At 42.1% G+C, this 20,938-nt stretch overlaps 1 protein-coding gene across 2 annotated transcripts; it reads right to left on the bottom strand.

Moving 5' to 3' along the window:
* Nucleotides 1-49: 49 nt before the first annotated feature.
* Nucleotides 50-9,467, bottom strand: CYP51A1 (cytochrome P450 family 51 subfamily A member 1). 2 transcript variants are annotated; one of them, XM_082753253.1, is made up of 11 exons: nucleotides 9,244-9,467; nucleotides 8,932-9,030; nucleotides 7,868-8,044; nucleotides 5,331-5,457; nucleotides 4,178-4,352; nucleotides 3,917-4,036; nucleotides 3,272-3,467; nucleotides 2,630-2,725; nucleotides 1,813-1,981; nucleotides 923-1,118; nucleotides 50-842 (listed from the first exon to the last, which is right to left on the bottom strand). In XM_082753253.1, the coding sequence occupies exons 1-10, from the start codon at nucleotides 9,394-9,396 to the stop codon at nucleotides 940-942; spliced, it is 1,491 nt and encodes a 496-aa protein (XP_082609379.1). In that variant the 5' UTR covers nucleotides 9,397-9,467; the 3' UTR covers nucleotides 50-842; nucleotides 923-939. The 2 variants fall into 2 exon arrangements, with proteins under 2 accessions (XP_082609379.1, XP_082609378.1); XM_082753252.1 differs by having other exon boundaries at nucleotides 50-1,118.
* Nucleotides 9,468-20,938: the final 11,471 nt, after the last annotated feature.

The raw sequence follows: 20,938 nt of genomic DNA on the forward strand, positions 1-20,938 counted from the left end.
CTTAGAAAACTGTTACAGAAGAGACAAGGTTGAGCAGAGAAAAGACTTCCACAAGCAGTTTCTTTATAAATTTAATTCAAAACTCCTGAGCCAGAGCTCGTGACCATTTATCACCACTCATGAACCAAACACCATGTAAGAATCCTGCATAACACAGTACAAAGGGAAACAGTCAGACATTTAACTTAATTAATGGCCCTTTTACACAAGATCATGTTATTTACACAGAGAAGGTAGCCAGCTTATTGTTACTTTCATATTTACACCATGCTTTCAGAGATTATCATCTCTCAAAATTATTTTTTTTTTTTGCAAATTAGTTGTTGCTTTCCAAACCTCTTTTACAACCTGATCACGTTACACATTTAACTTAGCGTGATGATTTACAGAAGACTTTTCTACCAACATGTTTGTAGTCTGCCTACCACCACTCAGCTGTCTAGTCACTTTTTAAAAAAAATAATTACATGGGCACTTTCACCAATCAGCCAAGGCCCCAGGCAGACTTTGACATGATTCTGGTTGCAGTAGGGCACCGAGCAAGTGCCTGCCCCCTTGGTACCTTGTATCCACTAGTCACAGTAATTGGATACAGGGCACGGTACGTAGTCTTACCTGTCAGTGTCTGGGGAAAAATTATTTTCAATTATTTTTCAAAAGCAAAGATGGTTGGTAGAAGTAACTCATTTCTTCACCTTAAAGGGGTCGCATGCACACACAGAAGACAGTTTCTCTTTCAAAAAATGCATCAAGAAGGTGGTAGAACAAGCAGTTGTACACAGCAGCATTAACAAATGAAACAGCTGTAGAGGCACTGCAGGTGGCAGATCACTGTTGCTCTCCTACAGTAGAGGAAACAGTTCCCATTTGCCTTCACTTTGTTATAATTTTACTCAGAAGTCTGTTAGTTTACGCAACTTACGTTCTCAGCTCCAGGCTTTACAGTGACCTCCTCTTGTATCTGATAATGGGGTTATTGGGTGTGTGTATCATTGTTGTATAATTGATAGTTGGAAAATAGTCATTGATGAGGTCAAATTCATACAAACGAAGCAAAGTAGACCAAATCGTCTTAATCTGGACATAAGCAAAGTTTTCTCCAATACAGCGATGACGGCCTAGGAGGAAAGCCGCAAAAGCAATTAGAATGCGTAGTTATTAAACCACCTTTGACAAATTAACTTCAGAAGTTTTCTGTGGACTGTAATTGTTTAAAAAGAAGCAATCTTGGGCTCTGAGCCTGCAAATGTACTTATGTAATTTATGAAAGTCTTGTTTTCTGAAGCTTTCACTCAAAATACTGTGGTTTATGCAATGAGATTGTGCTCTGTTTTCACCAAAATGCATTAATTTATGCAACACTGAGGAAGAGTTTGTAAAATTTGAGAAAAGAGCATTGATTATAACCATACTGTGGTCTTATCTGCAAGCTGTTTGGGCAGTTATGCATCTCTACATAGACTTCTCTCTCTGCCTTAAAATGACTTCATATTATGAATTTTTTACCTTGACTTTAAAAGACTTGAATAAACTCAAATGTAACATATGGTAACAAAGATTTCTTTTTTCAATTGCTACTCTGAGTCATGTATGAGTCATGTATGCAACTATGACTGATGCAGAACTATCACCTTCATTCTCTTAGCAGCACTTTCACATTAAGAAAACTTTCAGGCAGCAAAGGAAAGGAAAAAAAAAATGATGAATCTCCTCAGCTGCTACAGCACAGGGAGATGCTATGGGATGGCCAGCACAAGGTGTATGCACTCACTCTGGGAGGGATTCGTTCCCTCACCACACGCAGTTACTCACCAGCGCCAAAAGGAACATATGCAAACTTCTCCCCTGCTGCTGGGTTATCCTGAAGGTAGCGGTCAGGCTTGAAGTCCAGCGCGTCTTTCCACGAGTCCCTCAGACGGTGGTTGACAGTGGGAGATACACAGACCTGGTGGCCGGGGGGAATACTGTAGCCAGCAACAGTCTAGGAGGGAAGAGACAAGACCCCACACGTCACATCTCTCTTTTTTTTTCTTTTGACAGTGTTACCTGAAGTTCTGTAATCATGGGACTCAGATCTCAGAAGAGATTTTAGCTAAGTCAGTTAAAATCAATGCAGCACAGCAAATTTTACTTTAGATTTGCCTAGCTTGTATTGTTGTGTAAGAGCAAGCCAAATTTTTCCAAGATAGCTATTTAAAATACCTGGCAAACCACAAGGCTCACTATTTTGTCCCATTGCACACATCAGTGAGGTGCCCAGCTCCAACCTGTCAGCCACCTCCTCGCAGGCACTGGGTGGCTGTTGCAGGGGCTCCCAGAGTCCTCCCTCGTCCAGGCTGGACAAGTCCCATGCCACCTCGGTGGTCCCCTGATCCCTACAGGTCACCAACACCTTGACTGCCCAGAAACCTGGACACCAATATTCCTGTGAAGTTCACAAGCACCAAGTAACAGTCTCTTCCCACAATCCACTCCAGCTACGCTCCCACTGGTACAATCCAGAAGCCATCAGACCCTCACAGCTCACCATACTCTCCCATTTTTCCTTATGTCCAGCAAGACACCTCCCACCCAGCCTCTTCCAGCCCTATTCTCCCAAAGAGAAGCAAGAGCCAACAGGCGGGCTCACCTGGGGAGTTTTGGCCATCCTCATCATGGTCATTATAGGAGGTCTGAGCCTCAGAGTTTCTTTCAGACAGCGATCCAGCAAAGAGAGATCTTTGAGCTGCAAATATAAAGTAAATGATGCATCAAGATATACATACCCACTTGCACAAAAAGGTATTTTACACCATTTAAGAACAAATAAATAACCAAATCAAGGAACAAGCAGCTCATATTTACATGGACTTCATTTGCTACCCTGACAATTTTTCCCTTGATTCAGTTAAGACAAGGAATTAAAGCTCTCTGACCAGTACAATCAGTTCCTGACTTATCTGACTGATTTGTCTCACAAGTGCTTACTAAGAGAGATCACACCACATCCAGTTCCTCAGTGGGGATATGATGATCTTCCAGCAAGATCATGCAGCAATTTTTTTGAATAGAGTTTGTAGCAAGTGCAGTTTCCTTAATCAAGGCTGATAAAAAATAGCATCAGACTGAAAAGTTACTCAAATAGACACAGCACCGTTGGCCAGTATGTCTCCCATCACCAACTGCTTGTTACAGATCACGATTCTAACACGAAGCACGTGACTGTATTTGACATTTTTAATGAAAATCTGCAAGTATAACAATATCCCTCAGGAATAATGAACATACAAACCTGGTCATAAGTTAATGGTGGCAAGTCATCTCCACAAACTGCTTTTTGCTCTGCATAGCACTGCTCCTGTATTGATTTGTCTCTGGCTATGAAGAAGCCAAGCCAGGCACTGGTGGTGGAGGACGTGTGCTGCCCTGCCAGGAGCAACCCAATAAGCATCCCAGCTATCTCGTCGTCTGTCAGCGGGCGGCCATCCCTGTTAGAGGGGTGTTAAGGGGTTAAAGGGTGTCAAGTTAAAGCTTCACTTCATCGGGTTTCCAGTTACAGCAGTGTTGACAATTTTTTCTAATCTACTTCGTGCTCCTCCTCCTGTGTTGGCCACCCTAAATGCAGCAGCTAAAGATGTAGCAGGAGGGAGAAGGGAGAACAGGGGAGGCAGACTCCCTGGGAGCCCTGAAGAAAATCACTCCTGCACAGCCAGCTTGTTGCTGAAGATCTCAGAAGTCTAAGTCAGCATTTCTAAGTAAACTTGTTTTTAGGAACACAGCTAGGATCAATTGCTGGCAACAACAAAAATTCAGAACATCTTTCTTATTGTTTGGTAGACAGTTTTAAAGTAAACAGCTCAAAGCTGAAGTAAAATATCTGTATTTATTTCTCTCTATAGAGAGAAAATAATGACAAGTCTTCAACCCCTTTGCTTACTTGTACGAAGCATCCAGTAGTGTCTGGAGCATGTCATCCTCCTTTTCCTCAGAATTCCGACGTTTCTGGATAACCTTGTAGAAAATATTCTTTATCTCTCTGTGTGCTCGATCTCGACGTCTGAGATTCAAAACATGTCTGTTAGCAACTTTGTATAAGGTAACACTAAATCCTTAGGAAGGATTTACTGGGATGTCTGGAACATGGGAACAAAGGGGTTTGGATAAAATGCTTCAATTGCTTCAATCTCATTTCTGGTACCTGAAGCTTGGCAGAGGCAGCCAGCCGGGCAGCAGCCAGGCAGCATGCGTGAAGCCCCCATCCAAATCGGCATACAGCTGCGCCACCTTCTCGTTCAGCAAGCTTCTTATTTCCTTGCCATGTAGGCAATGACTTGCTGTCAAAATGATAAGTTCTGAAAGGGCTTCAAACAGATCTGAGGAAAGATTTGTAAGAAGTGTTACTGAAGACATATTTTAGGCAAGATATTACGGTTTACAGGCTAGTTTACAGTAGCTTTTTTGTATTTTGAAGAAGAGAATAATAAATAACTGAATATATATTAATATTTTAATAGAGTTTTAGCTTGCTTTTCCTGGAAAATGAAGCATGTGATTTTAAATTTCTGTGGTTTTCATCACTTATCTTATCTAATAACTTTTAAATTACATCATTTGATTTCAACAACTTTTTTCTAAGGTATTTTCTAGATTTTTTTTTCTAGGAAAGCTATTAACACTTCCAAAGTAAACAATGCAGCACAAGTCTAATCCTTAATAAAAGTAACAGAAGCCACACAAAAACTTATACTTGAAATCCAAATCCATGGGTTACCAGCTAGTTTTGCTGTTTATTGAATGATTTTTACCTATTCCTGACACCAGTGTGCCACAGTGGGATTGAGAGAGTACTGATGGGCTATGTCTAGCAGGCAGGTTGGTAATTAAAAGAATTCCACTCAGCTCCCAATCTAACCATGTCACTTCTACAGCTGCAGTGCAGATGATCAGGAGCTAACACCTCTGACAGTCACTCCAGGAAGTCACACAGTACCTTTTCAAAAGGACTAAGAAACAGTCACACTGAAGTGACTGGTACCATACAAATCCAGCATGATGCAGCCAGCGACAGGTACACTTGCTATTGGCAGACCAAGAAAGCACAAGTAGAACAGTTTTTAAGGCCTGTCAATGATTTTTCCAAGCAGCTTTACTCTCCAGTAGCCTTAGATTTGATTAAACAAAAAGGGTATTTTCTATGTTTTTTCTGATCTTCGGTACAATTTTGCCGACACTATTTTTAATTTAATATTGCAGTAAATCGTTCCCAAAAACATACTGCATGATGCATACCATGCATCAGCCTTCATTTCTTCCCAGAAAATCTAAGTAAAAATGCATCTGATTTCGCTTACTTTTTTCTCCACTTTCTCCCCATGCTTTGAAATACTCCTTTGTTTCTTCTTCGATCACAGATACATGCTGCTTAAACTGGGCAATATTTAGTCCAGTTTTGAGCATCTTCTTCTGTTCCAAAAATACCTAGGGGAAACAAAATAGAAGAAGCAATTAGAACAGGGATCATCATATTAATGTAGCTAACAGTTTCATATAATTTGCATTACAACATATAAAAAGTTTTTTTTAAAAAAAAGATTAGGTTTGTAGTGTACAAGAGTGTACAAGATACCCAAATTTGACGTAATAGGTAATATTCAATTTTTCACCTTTTTTGTTTTTCAAGCAAAACTTCAGTAACATCCAAGTACTAGCTGAAGGGAGCAACAATTCTCTTCTACAGTGCCAAAACAGAAAATAAAACATTTTGTTTGTTAAGCATTAGCATTGAAGATACAAGAAACACTCAAGAAAGGAATATGGAATGCACTTTCATGTACCTCATTATCACCTACGTACACACAGCTGATCAGCCCCATGCCTGCAGTGTTTGGGTTCAGTCTGTGTTCCTTGGTGTGCAGCCTCCTCGCTTCCCCTTCCCTCATACCTTACCTCTGGTCTAGGTACCACCGCTCCTTTACAAGGCCCCAGGATGTCACTGCCCACAAAGGCTGACCCAGGAGCACGAAGCGAGCCATTTCCTCAAGACATGGTAACCTTCACATCCCTCTCACCTTCCCTTTTTTCTGCATGTGGACTCACAGCTCATAAACCTCCTGCTAAAGAGCTCACTACTAGATGAGAACCATTCAGTGAGTTGATGGGACTCAAAGTTATTCAAATAATTTTTAAGCCCCAAGTATGGATTACAGCATCTGTCCTACACCATACTGGGGACAACTGACCAAAAACTGGCATCTCACCGAGGGCTCTCCACGCACTACAAAGTTATTTACAGAAAAGAAGGCATAAAAAGAAAGGTTGCTTCCTAGGAACTTCTGCTTCCAGAAGGCAGCGGGGCTACAGCAGTCTGCCAGGGTCACACATGTGGCAGAGTTAAGGGGACAGGCATATTTTGCCCAACAGTGTGGTGGCCCAGCCCCAAGCAATGGACAGAACCCAGCAGGGAGCACACCCTGTGTCACTGCAGTGCTGCTCCAAGAGAAACCACTGGCACAAGGCCTGGAGGGAGGAGACAGAGGGAATGTGAACTGATACACAAAGGGTGTAGATCAACAAACCTAATTACCAGAATTACTGATAAACAAGGAACTTCCTTTCAAAGAGTCCTAATTATATTCAAACAGATAGTCAACCTTAAGGGGTGGTTCTTCCAAAGCAGGAGTGGAAGTCCCTGTCAGAGTGAGGAGGAGGAGACTAAGCTGCTTCAGCAGAGAGAAGGGGGCCTTAAAAGAAAGTCCCAGATGAGCCACCATCGGCAGGATGCCCAACAAAGGCCTGAACAGCTCTCCAAACGCCTTCCCAATGTCTGAAATCAAACCATAGCAGTAGCCCTACACACAAAAAAATGGCTCAACTGTAGCAAAATGCACTCTAGGCACAACCAGGCACGCTGCCTTGTCAGCTTCATACAGGGGAACGTGTCTCTAGAGTTAATCAGTGTGTGCCAACAGCAAAATCCCTGCATCGCCCAGCTGTGGAAAAAAAGTAGCACAGGTGATTTTCTGAAAAACCTCAATCTTCAGAAATAAAAAAGGAGAAGTCCTTCTAGTATCAAAGGTATGAGTAAAGGAGAATTCCAACAGACTCACAAGGCTTACTGAGTGCTAAGATTAGTCTCTTGACTAAAGCAGAGCTTGAGCACACCCTTTGTGTAAGCCTAGAGACCTTTTATCAGAACAGAGCAGTACGTGGCGGACACACGGCTGCCACTGCTACCAGCCTGCCCTGTTGCACAACAGACCGCGATGTCACCACAGGCAGAACACAGACTGCTGGCAGAGCGAGTCTCTCCCACAAGAAGCAGATTCTGCAGCTTACATCTGTCACTACCAGCTACACGCAGAGGCAAGGCAACAGCCAGAGCTTAGCTCGGAAACCATGGTACATGACACAGCCATCTTCCTGCCAGACCCAGGCAGGCTGCACTCTGCAAACACACACAGCCTGATTTTGGTCCTAGCAAGACAAACCTCGTGGTGCCAATTGTCAAATTATTACTCCTGCGTACAGATTTGGCAAGGCACGAATGAGAAACTAGCATTCAGAAGGAAGACCCAATTGCTCACAAAGGAATCTGTGGTCAGTGACATGTCTAAGGGAAGGAAAAAAATAAAGACCATCTACCAGTTCCCTCTATGGTGGGATTTGGTGGTTTCTAAAACTAAAAAAAGTAATGAATGGTCAGGTAGTAAATAATGCAGCCTAAACGTGCTCAGGCTTGATCATCCAAGTGAAAGTACCACTGCACCCGGCCTTCTGCCAGGATTGCACAGGAACACCAAACCCAGCACACCGAGCCAAGCATTCACAGCTGTCTAGTCGGAATTTAATTCTCCTAGCTTTCTTCTCGTTTCATATGTAAAATACATACCGCGTTAGGGACATCATAAGCGACTCCCTTTCCAAAAACAGGTGTTGTCAACCGGGAGTATACATCCTCTGCATTCAGGTCTTCGTTTTTGCTATTGAAGAGCAGTGCAGCTGCATCACTACCCAGTAAGTAGGTGAATGTCTTGCCAACCATCGTGAAACTGAACACAGGTCCATACTATGAGGAAAGAAATAACAGTTCATTTTTAAAATGTAGGAACGTGAATCATGCAATCATTATCTCTTTATGTACAAGCTTCTACAAATCACTATTCACCTAAGAAACAGTTAGAGATCTAATAAAGACATAAACATTTTAAACTATATTTAAATTCTTCTCCCAATAGACTTATTAGTGATATAACTAACACGTGTGATCGTGCAAACTGTAAGACTATTATGCTTAAAAAAAATCAGGGAAAAAAATGACACCATGAGAACTGGCAGAGACACTACAAGAATGCAGCAGCCTCCAGTAACCTACAAATGCTGTCTTGGAAAAAAAATGGATTTGGAGTTATGCACTGATAATTAAGAGCAAATAAGATTTTAAATATTAAATGTCAACTCCAACAGATGCTCACATACTAATCTTAGCTTGACTAGCTTGGAGAAAGACAAGATTTAAGCTTATGACTCCAGAAAGTTTTAGACAACATGAAACATATCAATACATCTGACTTTATTGGAATTAAGGTTTACTGCCTTAGACCCTTTCTTTTGGGCTGTTTAAATCACCGAGGTTTTATGCACCAGCCCCTTTAACATTGCTGAATACCTTAAAAGTCATAAAATCACCTACTATAGAGGCAGTCAGCAGATTAGGGAAGAGTGAGATTAAAAGACCCCCATTAAAGCAAAAAATGACATCATGAAAATGGATTTTTAATGAACTTGTGATTCAACTACAATTTAATTCAACAGTCTGAAGAAACCACAACCTATTGTGCATGCTTCATTCCATGTTCAAGGCAGTAAGAGAGACTCAACAGTTTTTAAACAGAACTTAATAGATACACAGAAGTATTTTAGCACACGCTCAGCCATTCGCGTAAGAAAACGTACCTTGTCGTAAGCGTTTTCCAAAAACTCAATGGGACTTTTTCCAAATGCTATCGCATGCCCAAGGAAAGGGATGCTTGACGGAATATATGGTGGGTATTTCTGAGGAAGAAAGAGAAAAGAGACTGAATTTTCTTCAGAGACTACTGAGATGTCTCTGAAGACATGCGGGGCGCCCACAGCTGGCCCAAGACCCCCGGCGCCGCCGCCCCCTTCCGCAGCCATCCCCGGGCAGCCCCCCAGACCCCCCTGTCTGCATCGAGCCCTCTCCCCGCCGGCCCCCACCACCTTCCCCGGTCCCCCCCCGGCTCGCACCCGCTGCTCGGAGCCGACGTGCCGCCGGTAGCCCAGCTGCAGCAGGTAGCCCAGGCTGAGGACGAAGGCGGAGGCGGCCAGCGCCAGGGACAGGGGGTTGCCGACGGCCACCCGCTCCAGCAGCGAGCCGCCGACCTCCAGCAGGCTCAGCATCGCCTCACGGCTAACGGCCGCCCGGCCGCCTCACGGGAACCGTCGCCTCACCGGTAACGGCCAACGGCCGCCCGCGCGCCGCGGCTGAGGCGGGAGGGGGAGGGAGGGGGGGGAGGTGCCGGGCCCCGCCCCCCCGCGCTGGGCTGATCTCTGCCCATGTGACGCCTGCCGCCGGCCGGGCCAATGGCGGCCCGCGCGGCACGGGGTGACGGCGTCTGCAGGGCTGCCGGGGCCGCCATTGGGCGGTTGGCGGGGAGGCGGGGAGGGAGGGACGGAGGAGGGGGCGGTGCGCGGCATGGCGCCGGGGCGGGGGCTGAGGGGGAGCGGTCATTAACTGGTAATTGAGGCAGGACGTTTGGCCTTACACAGCCTGAGGGCAGGTCAGGCTTTCCGTGAGGGTGTTTTTTCATGTGTAGTGTCCAGGTGACTGGGCTGTAGTTCCCCGGGTCTCCGTTTCTCCCTTTACAAAAAAAGGAGGTTATGTTTCTTCCAGTCAGCGGGAACTTCACCAGACTGCCACACATCTTCTCACAGGACCCGTGGATGTATCTCGACATGCCCCATGGACTCGTGCACCTTTAGGTTCCTTATCGGGTCTCAAACCTGGTCTCCTATATGGGCGGTTCTTCATTCTCCCAGTCCCTGCCTTTGCCTTCTGTGGGTTGGGCTGCGTGGCTGAGCTCTTGCCTGTGAAGACTGAGGCAAAAAAGTCACTGGGTGACCAGGTCTCCCGTTTCCTTCTGGAGAGGGCCGCAATTTCCCTTTTTATCACTGATGTACCCATAGCAGCTTTTCCGTTATCTCCATTAAGGCAACAGGTAATCTTTCTGGACTCCCAACCCCCTGTTTCCAAACACAAACCTCCTGTATGCTGCAATTACTGGGAAACAGCCTACTTCTTCCTGCTCTAAAAAATAAGCTAGAAAGATGCTCAGAATGCTCACCGTATCTTCATACAGCCTTGGTGAACACTAAAATTTGTTGCAAGCAACATGTTAAAACTATGAACAATTTTTTCTGTTTATAAACATTATTCAATAATTTAAAGTGAGAATTTAACAGCAATTAATAAAACAACTTGATGTAATAGATTCAAGATCTACTAAAGTTTCCATAAGTACATTTTTTAATAAAATGACTTCACTTTAGAAATCAAAAAGGTGCATTTTTGATTTTTTTTTTTTTTTTGCACAATCAATCTTTAAAAGACTAGACAAGTTAATACAAAATTGTGAATGACTTTTGAAAAACAGGCTGAGTACGATACAGTATGATCAAAGGGAAAAGAATTTCAGGGATAAAAAGAACGGCAACACAAGCCTTTGTTCTGTTCATACCCACTCTTTGTACATTCTTAGCTTAGAATTTCACCATTTGTGAATAGAGTTTTAAAGCTTTCACTTCGTTGGTTAGATCATACATGCCTGTCATTACTAGTATTCTGATCAGTTTATCTACCATTTCAGCATAAGTTAGGTCTTGGTTTTCACTGATCCAAACGTCCAGTGCCTTGATGATTTTCTCTTTCAACTTAAGAGCACTGTTAGGAAAAGAAGTTAAGAAGTAAATATCTGAGGAAAAAAAAAAAAAAAAAAAAAGATTTGTAGATATTTACTAAATTTTACATAGATGTATCTACTCTGTATTTAACAGAAAATGTACCATGAATTCTTTAATCTTCTGTGCATTAACTTCATAAAATAGTAATGACAAGGGAAATGGGAAGTAAAACCAACAAGATACTGTTACAATCACCTGTAACTAACCTGGTATTTTCCAGAGACTTGATGTCAGCCTGACGAAGTTGCAGTTTCTGACAGAAAAATTCAAAATTTTCAGAAGCAACGTTGTCAGCAATCACTTCTATCATCTTACGCAGTATCTTCTCTAAATAGAAACATATAAAGCAGTATTGTTAATTAAATAAAATTGCGTATCTTGTCTAACATGTTCTGTAAATGCTGTTTACCTGCTTCAGGGTTTTTCTAATACCAAACATCGTTTTCCAAGGTGATGTCACCATCCTGGAGGATGTATCATTATCATCATCATCTCCTCCTCTCCCTCATAACCCTGTTGGGGGTGGGGGAATTGAATACTCATCATCTCAGGGAGGCCCTGCCTTCAGCCAGAAGGGTTGTAAGACTCCAGCATGCTGGTGAGTTTCTGGTAGTTCACAGGATCACAGAATAATTTAGGTTGGAAGAGACCTCCAAGATGCTGCCCCAGACCATCTGGTTTTGGTCACTGCCACATTATGGGTGCTTTTCATTTTCTTCAGTTTGAAGCAAAATGAGTTACAGGAATAGCAGGGTGGAGAGGTACGCTGTTGAGAACACTTTTTACAGTACTCGTCTGCCTCACAGCTCAGCTCACCACCACTCAAGAGCGAACCAGATTGTCAAAGCTGTTTGTATCCAAACAGCTCATGTACATGTATGCTAAGAATAAAAAAATTTCTCTCCCTTATGTGACTGAAAACAAGTGTTACACCTGACAGGATTAGAATTCATTGCATTTACACTGCATAAAGTGAGGAAGCAGTAGTTGCAATATTCTTTGCTCTTTGATCTTCATCAAGTTATCCAAACTCATACCCAGCTTCTTGGGTAGCACATGAAACAGCAGAACATTATCAGTGAACTGACCACTTAGACATGGCTACAAGGGCACAGGAGGGAAGCCCTATTACTATCCCTACTTCCCTATTACTATTGTACCCTACTTGCCTGTGAACGTTATAAATTGTCCAAGTTTTGTTTTGCCTGTGCTTGCATGGTCGCCTTCTACATCTTGGTTACAGGAATACACAGGTCATTAGAGGTGACGCCATGTCCCCTGGGTGTCAGGACACTGACAGGACCTGACATTCCACCTTCTCCAAACAAGCACCTGGACATGGTGTCCATAGAAAAAGTCTAGTCTAAGTGTTCTCATACACAGTTTGGTCAAGAGAAGACGTCTGGGGAGGACAATCACTGGCAAAAGCCTATCATATTCTCTATCTCTGGGCTCTGTCAAGAATTTACATACTTAAATACACAGGCCTAGACCCCAGTTTCAGTTTTTGGCCATCAGCTTCCATTTCTGAAGAGTCCTAATGCAATAATCCAATCCTAGCTCTTGAACTACAGGTTTCTTATCAGTGACCTCATGCAACCCCCCATACAACAATAACGAATAAATCCTTATCGATTTCTGTCTATATGTCTGCAAAGGAAGCACACAAACATTAATTGTAACTTCAATATTGCTGATACTAACAAAAATTGGTGAGGAACAGACCTAGAACCAATAACAACTGCCTTCTGAAAACACCTAGGTGGAGTTTCAACAGCTCCTACAGCAGTTCCCTTTATGGCACAGAAGTACCTCTACTTGTTCGTAACGTACCATCTCTTTCATTGGCACTTTCCAGATAGCACAGAATGGGATACAGTTGCTTTCCTCTGCACAGATCCTGCAGTGGCTCAGACAGAGAATTTCCATCGAAGTTTATATCTTTCAGCATATGAAGGTGATGAAGACCAGCAGGCAAAGATTTCAGTCGATTTTCTGTTTAAATACATAAGCATGCTTCACTACATCTGTATTGCATTCACCTAACGAAGCTTGGGACATGTCAGGGAAGAGATTATTCTTTCTTAATTTTAATTATGAATTCAGCATTGCATAAACATAAAATGTAAGGGAAGACAAATTTTGCCTCAGAGAATTTACAGTTTGTGGATTTGACTGTAATAGCAATAAAACTAAGGATTTCCTTCTCTGATTTCATGGGCTACTGTAGCGGCCTGATGGCCTACTACACTGTGAAACTGAGAGAGAATCTTGTAGAAGTTAACGCTGGCATTATGAAAATTATTCTTCAGGAAGAAATGAAGGAAAGAAAGGAAATCAGCTGATGCACAAAAAGAAAAAAGTTACAAGTAGCTCTAAAAATGAGAGTGACAAATAGAGGGGAAGAAAATGAAGGGAGAGCTGGAAAGTTCAGTAATGAGAAATATGGGCAACAAAGGCAGAGACGGATGGAAACAAGCAAAGAAGCAAGCAGAAAAGGGGTTAAGCAAAACGTTACAAGATGAAGGAGTCACTATCAGCATAATGGAGTAGAAAAGTAAATGAAGAGACGTGGAGGAAGGACAATATATCATAGCAAAAAAAATGATGAAATCAAAGATGAATTCAAAACTGTAAGCCTGGCTTATAGCAGTGTCCTCGGTCCATAGGATTTTAAATGGTATCAGTCAGAAAACGTCTGAATAAATTCCCAAAACACCCCAGCTGCCTGTAAAGCACAGCAGCTAGGCAGGAAGGGATCACTTCCAGGGATACTTCAGCTGTTGCTGAACATGCAGCTTCCCGGGCTAACACGGCAGGAGCTCCTGTCTCTGCGTGACAGTGTGCTGAGCCGCGAGTTTCAGCCTGCAGTGAGTGAACACAGGGCGGAACATGGCAGCCGTGTTGCTGCAGCTGAGATATACCTGAGATAACAGGCTGTGCAGGGCTCTGCTTCATGCCCATCTTTTTGTCCGAGCATTTTTAACAGTCACTTGACAACCCGGTAAAACCTCCACATACAAAAAAAGACAACAGACTGTATTATACCAGTACTACTAATTGGAAATCTGAACACAAAGATAAACGTTCTTTGCAACAGAATAATGTCAGTCCTAAAAGTGGTAGGTCCCTGCAGAATAAACTTTGTAGTGATGGGTGCTTTGTGTATGTCAGGCCTTTATCTGCCTGATGATCGCATCTGCAAAAATCATGCCTCTTAAGAAGGTTTCAGAGGGGGTCACAGAAGGTTCACAGCTGTGTTAAAAGATACTTGGTTAGAAGCAACAGCAGCATACATTAAAAACTGGAAAGCTGCATTTCTCTCAGTTGTTTCATCACCTTCTCATCTTGTGATATGTTTATACTCATCAAGGGCACAGTTCAGTACTTCAACGCCACTAATGAATTGAATGCCTGCTACTTACCACTCAGATCAAGGTGCTGCAGATTTCTTAGCGATGTAATAGACTTGGGGAGCTGGCTGATATCATTATTATTTGCAATTAAATGGACCAAATATTCCAGTTCTCCTATGCTCTCTGGCATTTCCTTTAACGCATTATGAGATATGTCAAGCTCCCGGAGGCAAACCAGCTTAGATAACTCCTCTGGAATTTGAGTTAACTGATAGAAAAAAGACAATTCATTTATTTTGATATGATTTCTCTTATGTGAAAAGTTAGAAAGGTAACTTTCCTGCAGGCAAAATTACATTCCATAATTTAATTCCAACAATAAAAGCGTCTGAACTTCAGTTCTAGTTGAAGCTAATTTAGTATTTTCCAATGAGTATACAGATGCTGAGCACAAAATTTTGCAGCAAAACTTCTAGACACAATAATAGAATGGCAATAAAAAGACATGCCTCCATAGCAGGAGCTTCAGGAGAAATCCTTTTGGGTTCTGTTATCATTACTAATTCATTAATGAAAACTTTTACCCTCTCAGAACACTCAAATATTTTTTTCAGCCTCTTGGGTATGAAACATATTTTTCTTCTATGTAGTTCTTACGTTGGTGTTTCCTAAATTTTATTTTCCTCCTAGGAACTTTAACTGGTCTCCAGATGCTGTGGACACTAGACCACTCTCTGAGAAATGAACATAAGCTCACAGACCTTTTGCTCTCGTCTCTCAAGGTAAACCCTTGGTAGACATCGTAACCACACTTGAAATCATACAAAGAAATCTGAGTCTCTTCTGAAATGCTGATTTTGCAAATTCTGGTGAAAGATTAAAATGCTTAACTTTTTAAACGAGTGGGCCAAAGACTGTGTGTATCAGTACTTGCTTTAGAAAGGTGTTTAATTTCAACTGGCAATGATAGAACTGTGCCATTTTATTTATGACAACCACTATCTGCCTTTTTAATCAGAAGACAGGTCAGACAGGTTTAGATTTCCTCAGGAGGGTTTCTTTTTCTTTTCTTTTTATTTTTTTTTTCTTTCCTTGCCTCATTCCTTAGTATAAAAAATTTAATAAACTTTGGATTTTAGAAATGGGAAGTAATTTTCTCTGCTATAAGCAATCAGAGAAGCAATATAGTTTTTCTTGTTTCAATTACTCAAACTTTAACACACTTCTAGTGTTAAGAAGTTTGACACAAGTTGGAAAGATTTGTTCATTTTACAGAGAGGAATCTTGGAGGCAGGTTTATCTACCAAATTCCAGCTAGCCATTTTGTCTCTTAGCATCCACTGGGATGGAAAATACAGCAATTTGTACCAGTAAGAATGAGGAATATATGGCTTACTTCAGGTCAATCTTGATTATCAAAATATCACTTCAAGAAATACCTAAATAACACCATATAAAGTAAGGTTCGTATCTAGTATTTCTAAATAAATGTGCATCCTTATTGATTTTTGTCCTGTTCTGATATTAAAAATAGATAAATACATAAATGTATTTCCCTCTGTGTCAATGTCTTCAAACACAGGAGCTTTAGCCTGTGTTTGGAGGAAGTCTATTTATAATAATTTTGCAGCATGACAATCTGTAAGTTTTCTTACCTAAAGGAAATGACCTCTTACCTTCAACCCATTCATTTGAGACACGGTCAATTTCTCCAGTGAGGACAGATGAAATACTTCAGAAGGAAAAGATGCGAACTGGTTGTCTGATACATTTAAGTCTTTGATTGATTCCAGATTGCTAATTTTTAAAGGAATAGTCTTTATCTGATTATTTGACATGTCGAGTGCTTTTAAAAACTTTAAAGTACACAGCTCTTCAGGAAATGAGTCAAACTTGTTATGGTGTAACAGAAGCACCTGGAGAGACTTCATCTCAGATACCACGGCTGGTATGCTATTGATTTCATTCTCACTTAAATCCAAGTAAACTAGTTTTGTAAAGCTGCAGAAGCACGCAGAAAATGAGGACAGTTTATTTTTGTTTAATTCTAGATGTTCCAAATCTTTAATATCGGAAATTCCAGGTATTATTTCTGAAATAGAGTTGCCACTAAGTTTTAAGTATTTAAGATCAAATAAAGCACACAAAGCATTTGGAAACTGAGAGAGCTTATTATAGCTGAGGTCAGCTTTAGTTATCCGTATGCAATCTTTTAATTCAACAGGAACGTATGTCAATGCGTTTCCTGAAAGCTCTATCTTGGAGAGGTTTTTTAAATGGGATACTTGCTCATCCAGTGAGTCCAGCTGATTCCTACTTACAGAAAGCTCCTTTAGATTTCTAAGTCTGTGGATATTAGCAGGGAGCTGGGTTAACTGATTATCATGTATAATGAGATGTTTCAGCATGGTACAGTTGCAAAGATTATCAGTAAGGCTTTTGAATAAATTTTTTGCAAGGTTCAGAAACCTAAGTTCTCTTAAATTCTCCACTTTATCTGAAAGATACTCCAATTTGTTATCATCAACTCTGAAGTCTTTCAGTTTTGTCAACTGGAAAAACTGCACAGGCAAAAATATAAGCTTATTGTTACTAATTGAAAATTCTTCTAGTTTCTTGAGTTCTTTAATATCCTTTGGTAAACTCTGAATCGAGTTCTGACATATGCTGAGTTTTACTAGATTAGGAAGGTAGCAGAGAACCCTTGGAAATATTGAGAAGTGATTGGAATCAATGTTGAATACCTTCAATTTTTCCATGTCAACCATGGCATCTGGCAAAGTTTTCAGCTTGTTCCCAGCAAGCTCCAATGTTTCAAGGCTTCTCAGTGCAAAAGGAAATTCATCCATGTTGTTGTGATTGAGAAAAAGTTCCTTAAGATTTACAAGCTTTGAAAATTCTTTAGGGAGATTCAGTAACTGGTTGTGACTGACATTCAATACTTCTAATTTACGAAGAAATGCTATTTCTGGTGGCAAACATGTCAGTCTATTTCTTTCAAGTAACAGGATCTCCAGATTAGTTAGATGTCCTACATTTAAATGTAGTGTTTTTAGTTCATTGTTGTGTAAGAACAAGCGTTTCAATTTTTGCCTTTCAAAAGTCAGCACAGGCATATCCTGGAGTCCTTTATCGTTTAGTCTAAGTGTAAAATTATCATCTTTTCCTTCAGGCATCAAAAATGTTGATCCTTTTTCAGCACTTTCAGGATTCTCTGCTGATGATAATGTGTCTGGTCTGGCATTGAAAGCTTCTGAAAGCTCTTGGTTCAGTTCCTCAGTGTCTTTTGTATCTGATGTAGACCTGAGCTTCCTCACACCTGCTTCAGGGACACCCTGAGGCACTGTGGAAACATTTCTCTCAGCTGAGGATTCATATTCATGCTTTTCTGCAGGTAAATCACTTTTTGATTCATTTTCCGTCATTTTATGGCTTTCCTGATCTGCTTTAGGAACTTCATGTGACATTTCAACTCTAACTTTTCACAGCTGGGGCAGCTGCTTCAGGACTCTCTGCTGAATTTACCAGGTCTTCCCTGGTATCATTGTCAGGAATTGCACGAAAGTTTTTGTTTAATCCTTCTATATTTAGACTTCGTGGAATTTAATCTTCTTCCTTCTCCAGAGACATTGGTTCTTTTTCTGGATTGGCAATTGATTCTTACTGCTATTTTTTAAGAAACCAAAGTGTAAGCATGAAATCCATATGGAATAATAAAAGTTTTGACATTAGCAGATTGAGCTAGCAATTGTATAAGAAAAAATCTAGATTACTTTTTTTTTTTTTTAACATATTTGTGAACTTTCCCACTTCTTTGTTTACCCAAAGTAGGAAATTATTTTACTGCACTGCTTGTTACTTAAATATAATATCTTGTTTTTCTATCCAGTACTACAGATCACAAAACATACATCACAACTGTGTCATTTGTCGCTTGAAATTTCATAGAATCAACAGACCCATTAAATGCAACTTTTAATTTAAGAATATTTGAGATGTTTCTTTGCCTATACACAACATTTAGATGAGTAGCATCTCATGGTTAAAATATATATATATTTATCTTTTAAGAAACAGGACCCATAATTTAGGCTTTCCAAGTCTACACTTAAACATCGAACTGGTTTTAAAATCAAAATGGTTTTAAAATGATGAATATGCAATAACATATGCAATAATAACTTTATTAAAATGCTTACATTGTAAAATGTAACTTTTATTTTTAAGCTCCTTGAAATCACAAACAAATAAGAATAGGCCTCAAGCAGAAAGAATTGCTTATCTAAATATGGATGTGGATTTAATGGATGTGTGATATATAAATCTTGAAAGCCGCATTTATCTATCTCATAACATAAAAAAGCTGTTAATGAAATTGTTTTGATTCTGTTTCACAGGGCAGCCATCACTACTACAGATACTTACTGCTATGTCAGCCATAGTTCTGAACGGTTCTTCGTTTTTCATTATAAACAACAGTGGATGAGATTGGGTTATTTCAGTCTGTAGGGACACACATTAATCCCAAAGTGTATTTTAAGAAATATTTGACAAGTGTAAGAGATACAATACTCTGCTTTCCACATGGGGCCTTGTGGTCCACCTGCACAGCACAGGATGTCCCCTGACAGCAGAGGCTCAGGCACGGCTCAGCTGCGTGTATCCCACAGCTCTCTAGAGCTCTCCTTGCATGTTTGTCCTGCCTCAGAGTGCTAATTACTACTTCAGCCTTCACTCTCCTGTTGGTGATGCACCACCACAAGCAGCATTTCCCCACCTCACCTGACTGCCGGCTGGCAAACCCAAGGCGCTCATCACCAGCCTCCTCCTCCCCCCTCACAGGCAGACCTGCACCATCCTGCTCCGTAAGCCTTCCGACGAGTTCCTCCAACAGATTCACATTTTTCCCTCCTTCCTTTAACACGGGTCTTTCTGCCGAGGTGGTACAAAATTATAACACCCTTACTCCGTGTGACTAAAAAGTTTTAAGGTCAAGAGGAACCTTTGCAAACCATGCAGATCACCACTGCCGATCCTGTATTTATTATTTTTTTTAAGAAACAGCCTATTTTGTAAAGCATACCTGGCTGTAAGTGACAGGAGGGAATCCCCTTTTTACGGTGACTTTTCCCGTCACCAAAGCAACAAGAGGAGGACGCGGGGGCTGCCTGAGGGGCTCCCCTCAGCACCGAGCCCTCCTCCCGACCCCTCAGGAGCAGCCCCTGAACCCCAGCGGCTCCTCGGCCCGGCCCTCCTCGTCCCAGCCCACCTCAGCCGCCACCGCACCGGGTCCAGCCCCGGTCTCAGACCCGGTCCCAGTCCCGGTCGCCGCCGCTCCCCTCAGGGCTCCCGGCCGTTGCCGCGGCAACAACCGCGCCTCACGCAGCGCCCCGAGGAGCCGCGGGAGGGCGCTGAGGGAGGGAATGCTGGAGACATGGGGGCGGGGGACTGGAGACCTCACAGATCATGAGGTCCAACCATCCCCCTACTGCCAATGTCACCACTAAACCCTGTCCCTAAGCATATCCAACCTCTCCTTGAATACCCCCAGGGACGGTGACTCCACCACCTCCCTGGGTGACCCGTCCCAACACCTGACCACTCTCTCTGAGCAGAAATGTCTCCTCATTTCCCACCTGAACCTCCCCTGGTGCAACTTGAGGCCATTCCCTCTAGTCCTATCACTAGTTACCTGCGAGAAGAGGCCGTCCCCCAGCTCCCCACACCTTCACGCAGCTGTATAGAGCAATAAGGTCTCCCCTGAGCCTCCTCTGCTCCAGACCAAACCACCCCAGCTCCCTCAGCCGCTCCTCACAGGACTTGAGTTCCATAAGAAAGGCTGGGAATGGCGGCCGCCATGCTGAGAGACCACAGGTTGCTGCTCGCAGCCCCATGTCCCTCCTCACATGAACTAAGGACAAAACAGGGGCTTGCCCCGTTAGCCCATAATTTAAGGCCAAGAACCATTCCACAGGTAATTTGAGGTTCACAGCGATTCGGCCAACCTCCAGTCAACGTGTAAAGCTTCTGTACTGCAAAAGGCATCCTGGCTAGACCCAGGCCAGTCCTGTCTTGCAGTGAGGCCCACACTGAAAGCAGGGAAAAACCCATCCTGGCAGCAGGGCAGTCTAATGATTAATTATCCCACTTGGTAAAAATGTGCCTGTTTTTCACGGCTTAAATTTTCAACTACAATTGTGCCTTACTCAGCCTTGCTGGAATATTCCATAAAATCTTTGCTTTATCAACTATATGGTTATTGATTTAAAAATACTTGTTAGAGAAACTACTAACAGTTGACCTAAACATTTGTAAGCAGGAATTATTTCATTTTTAGACTTCCTGCAGCTCTTTTTCAATTCCAAAGGACTGTTACTAGCAGTCTACCTCTACAACATCAGATTTCTCTCTGCTCCTGTTTCACATTTCCCACTTCTAGACAAAAGGACAGCACACACCTTTCTTGTAACAGCAACCCAGTGACAACTGCTATGTACCCAGCTGCCAGAAGCCTACCTGGACAGCATGGCTGGGCTCTCAGTCCTCAAAAACTCCCTTGGTACACAGCATCTGCAGCCTTTGGGTTTGCCAGGACTAAGAGTTTCCAGTTTTTCCGATCAATGCCC

Source organism: Aythya marila, assembly GCF_965140915.1.
Source record: "Aythya marila genome assembly, chromosome: 2".
Lineage (NCBI taxonomy): Eukaryota > Metazoa > Chordata > Aves > Anseriformes > Anatidae > Aythya > Aythya marila.

Excerpts from the sequence above, each read along its gene's own strand:
- CYP51A1 (XM_082753253.1), bottom strand. The coding sequence starts at position 9,396 with ATGCTGAGCCTGCTGGAGGTCGGCGGCTCGCTGCTGGAGCGGGTGGCC. Across the intron at positions 5,458-7,867 it reads CTTATGATGTCCCTAACGCG|GTATTTTTGGAACAGAAGAA; the intron begins GTATGTATTTTA and ends TGTTTCCCCTAG. Across the intron at positions 1,119-1,812 it reads ATATGTTCCTTTTGGCGCTG|GCCGTCATCGCTGTATTGGA; the intron begins GTGAGTAACTGC and ends CTTTCCTCCTAG.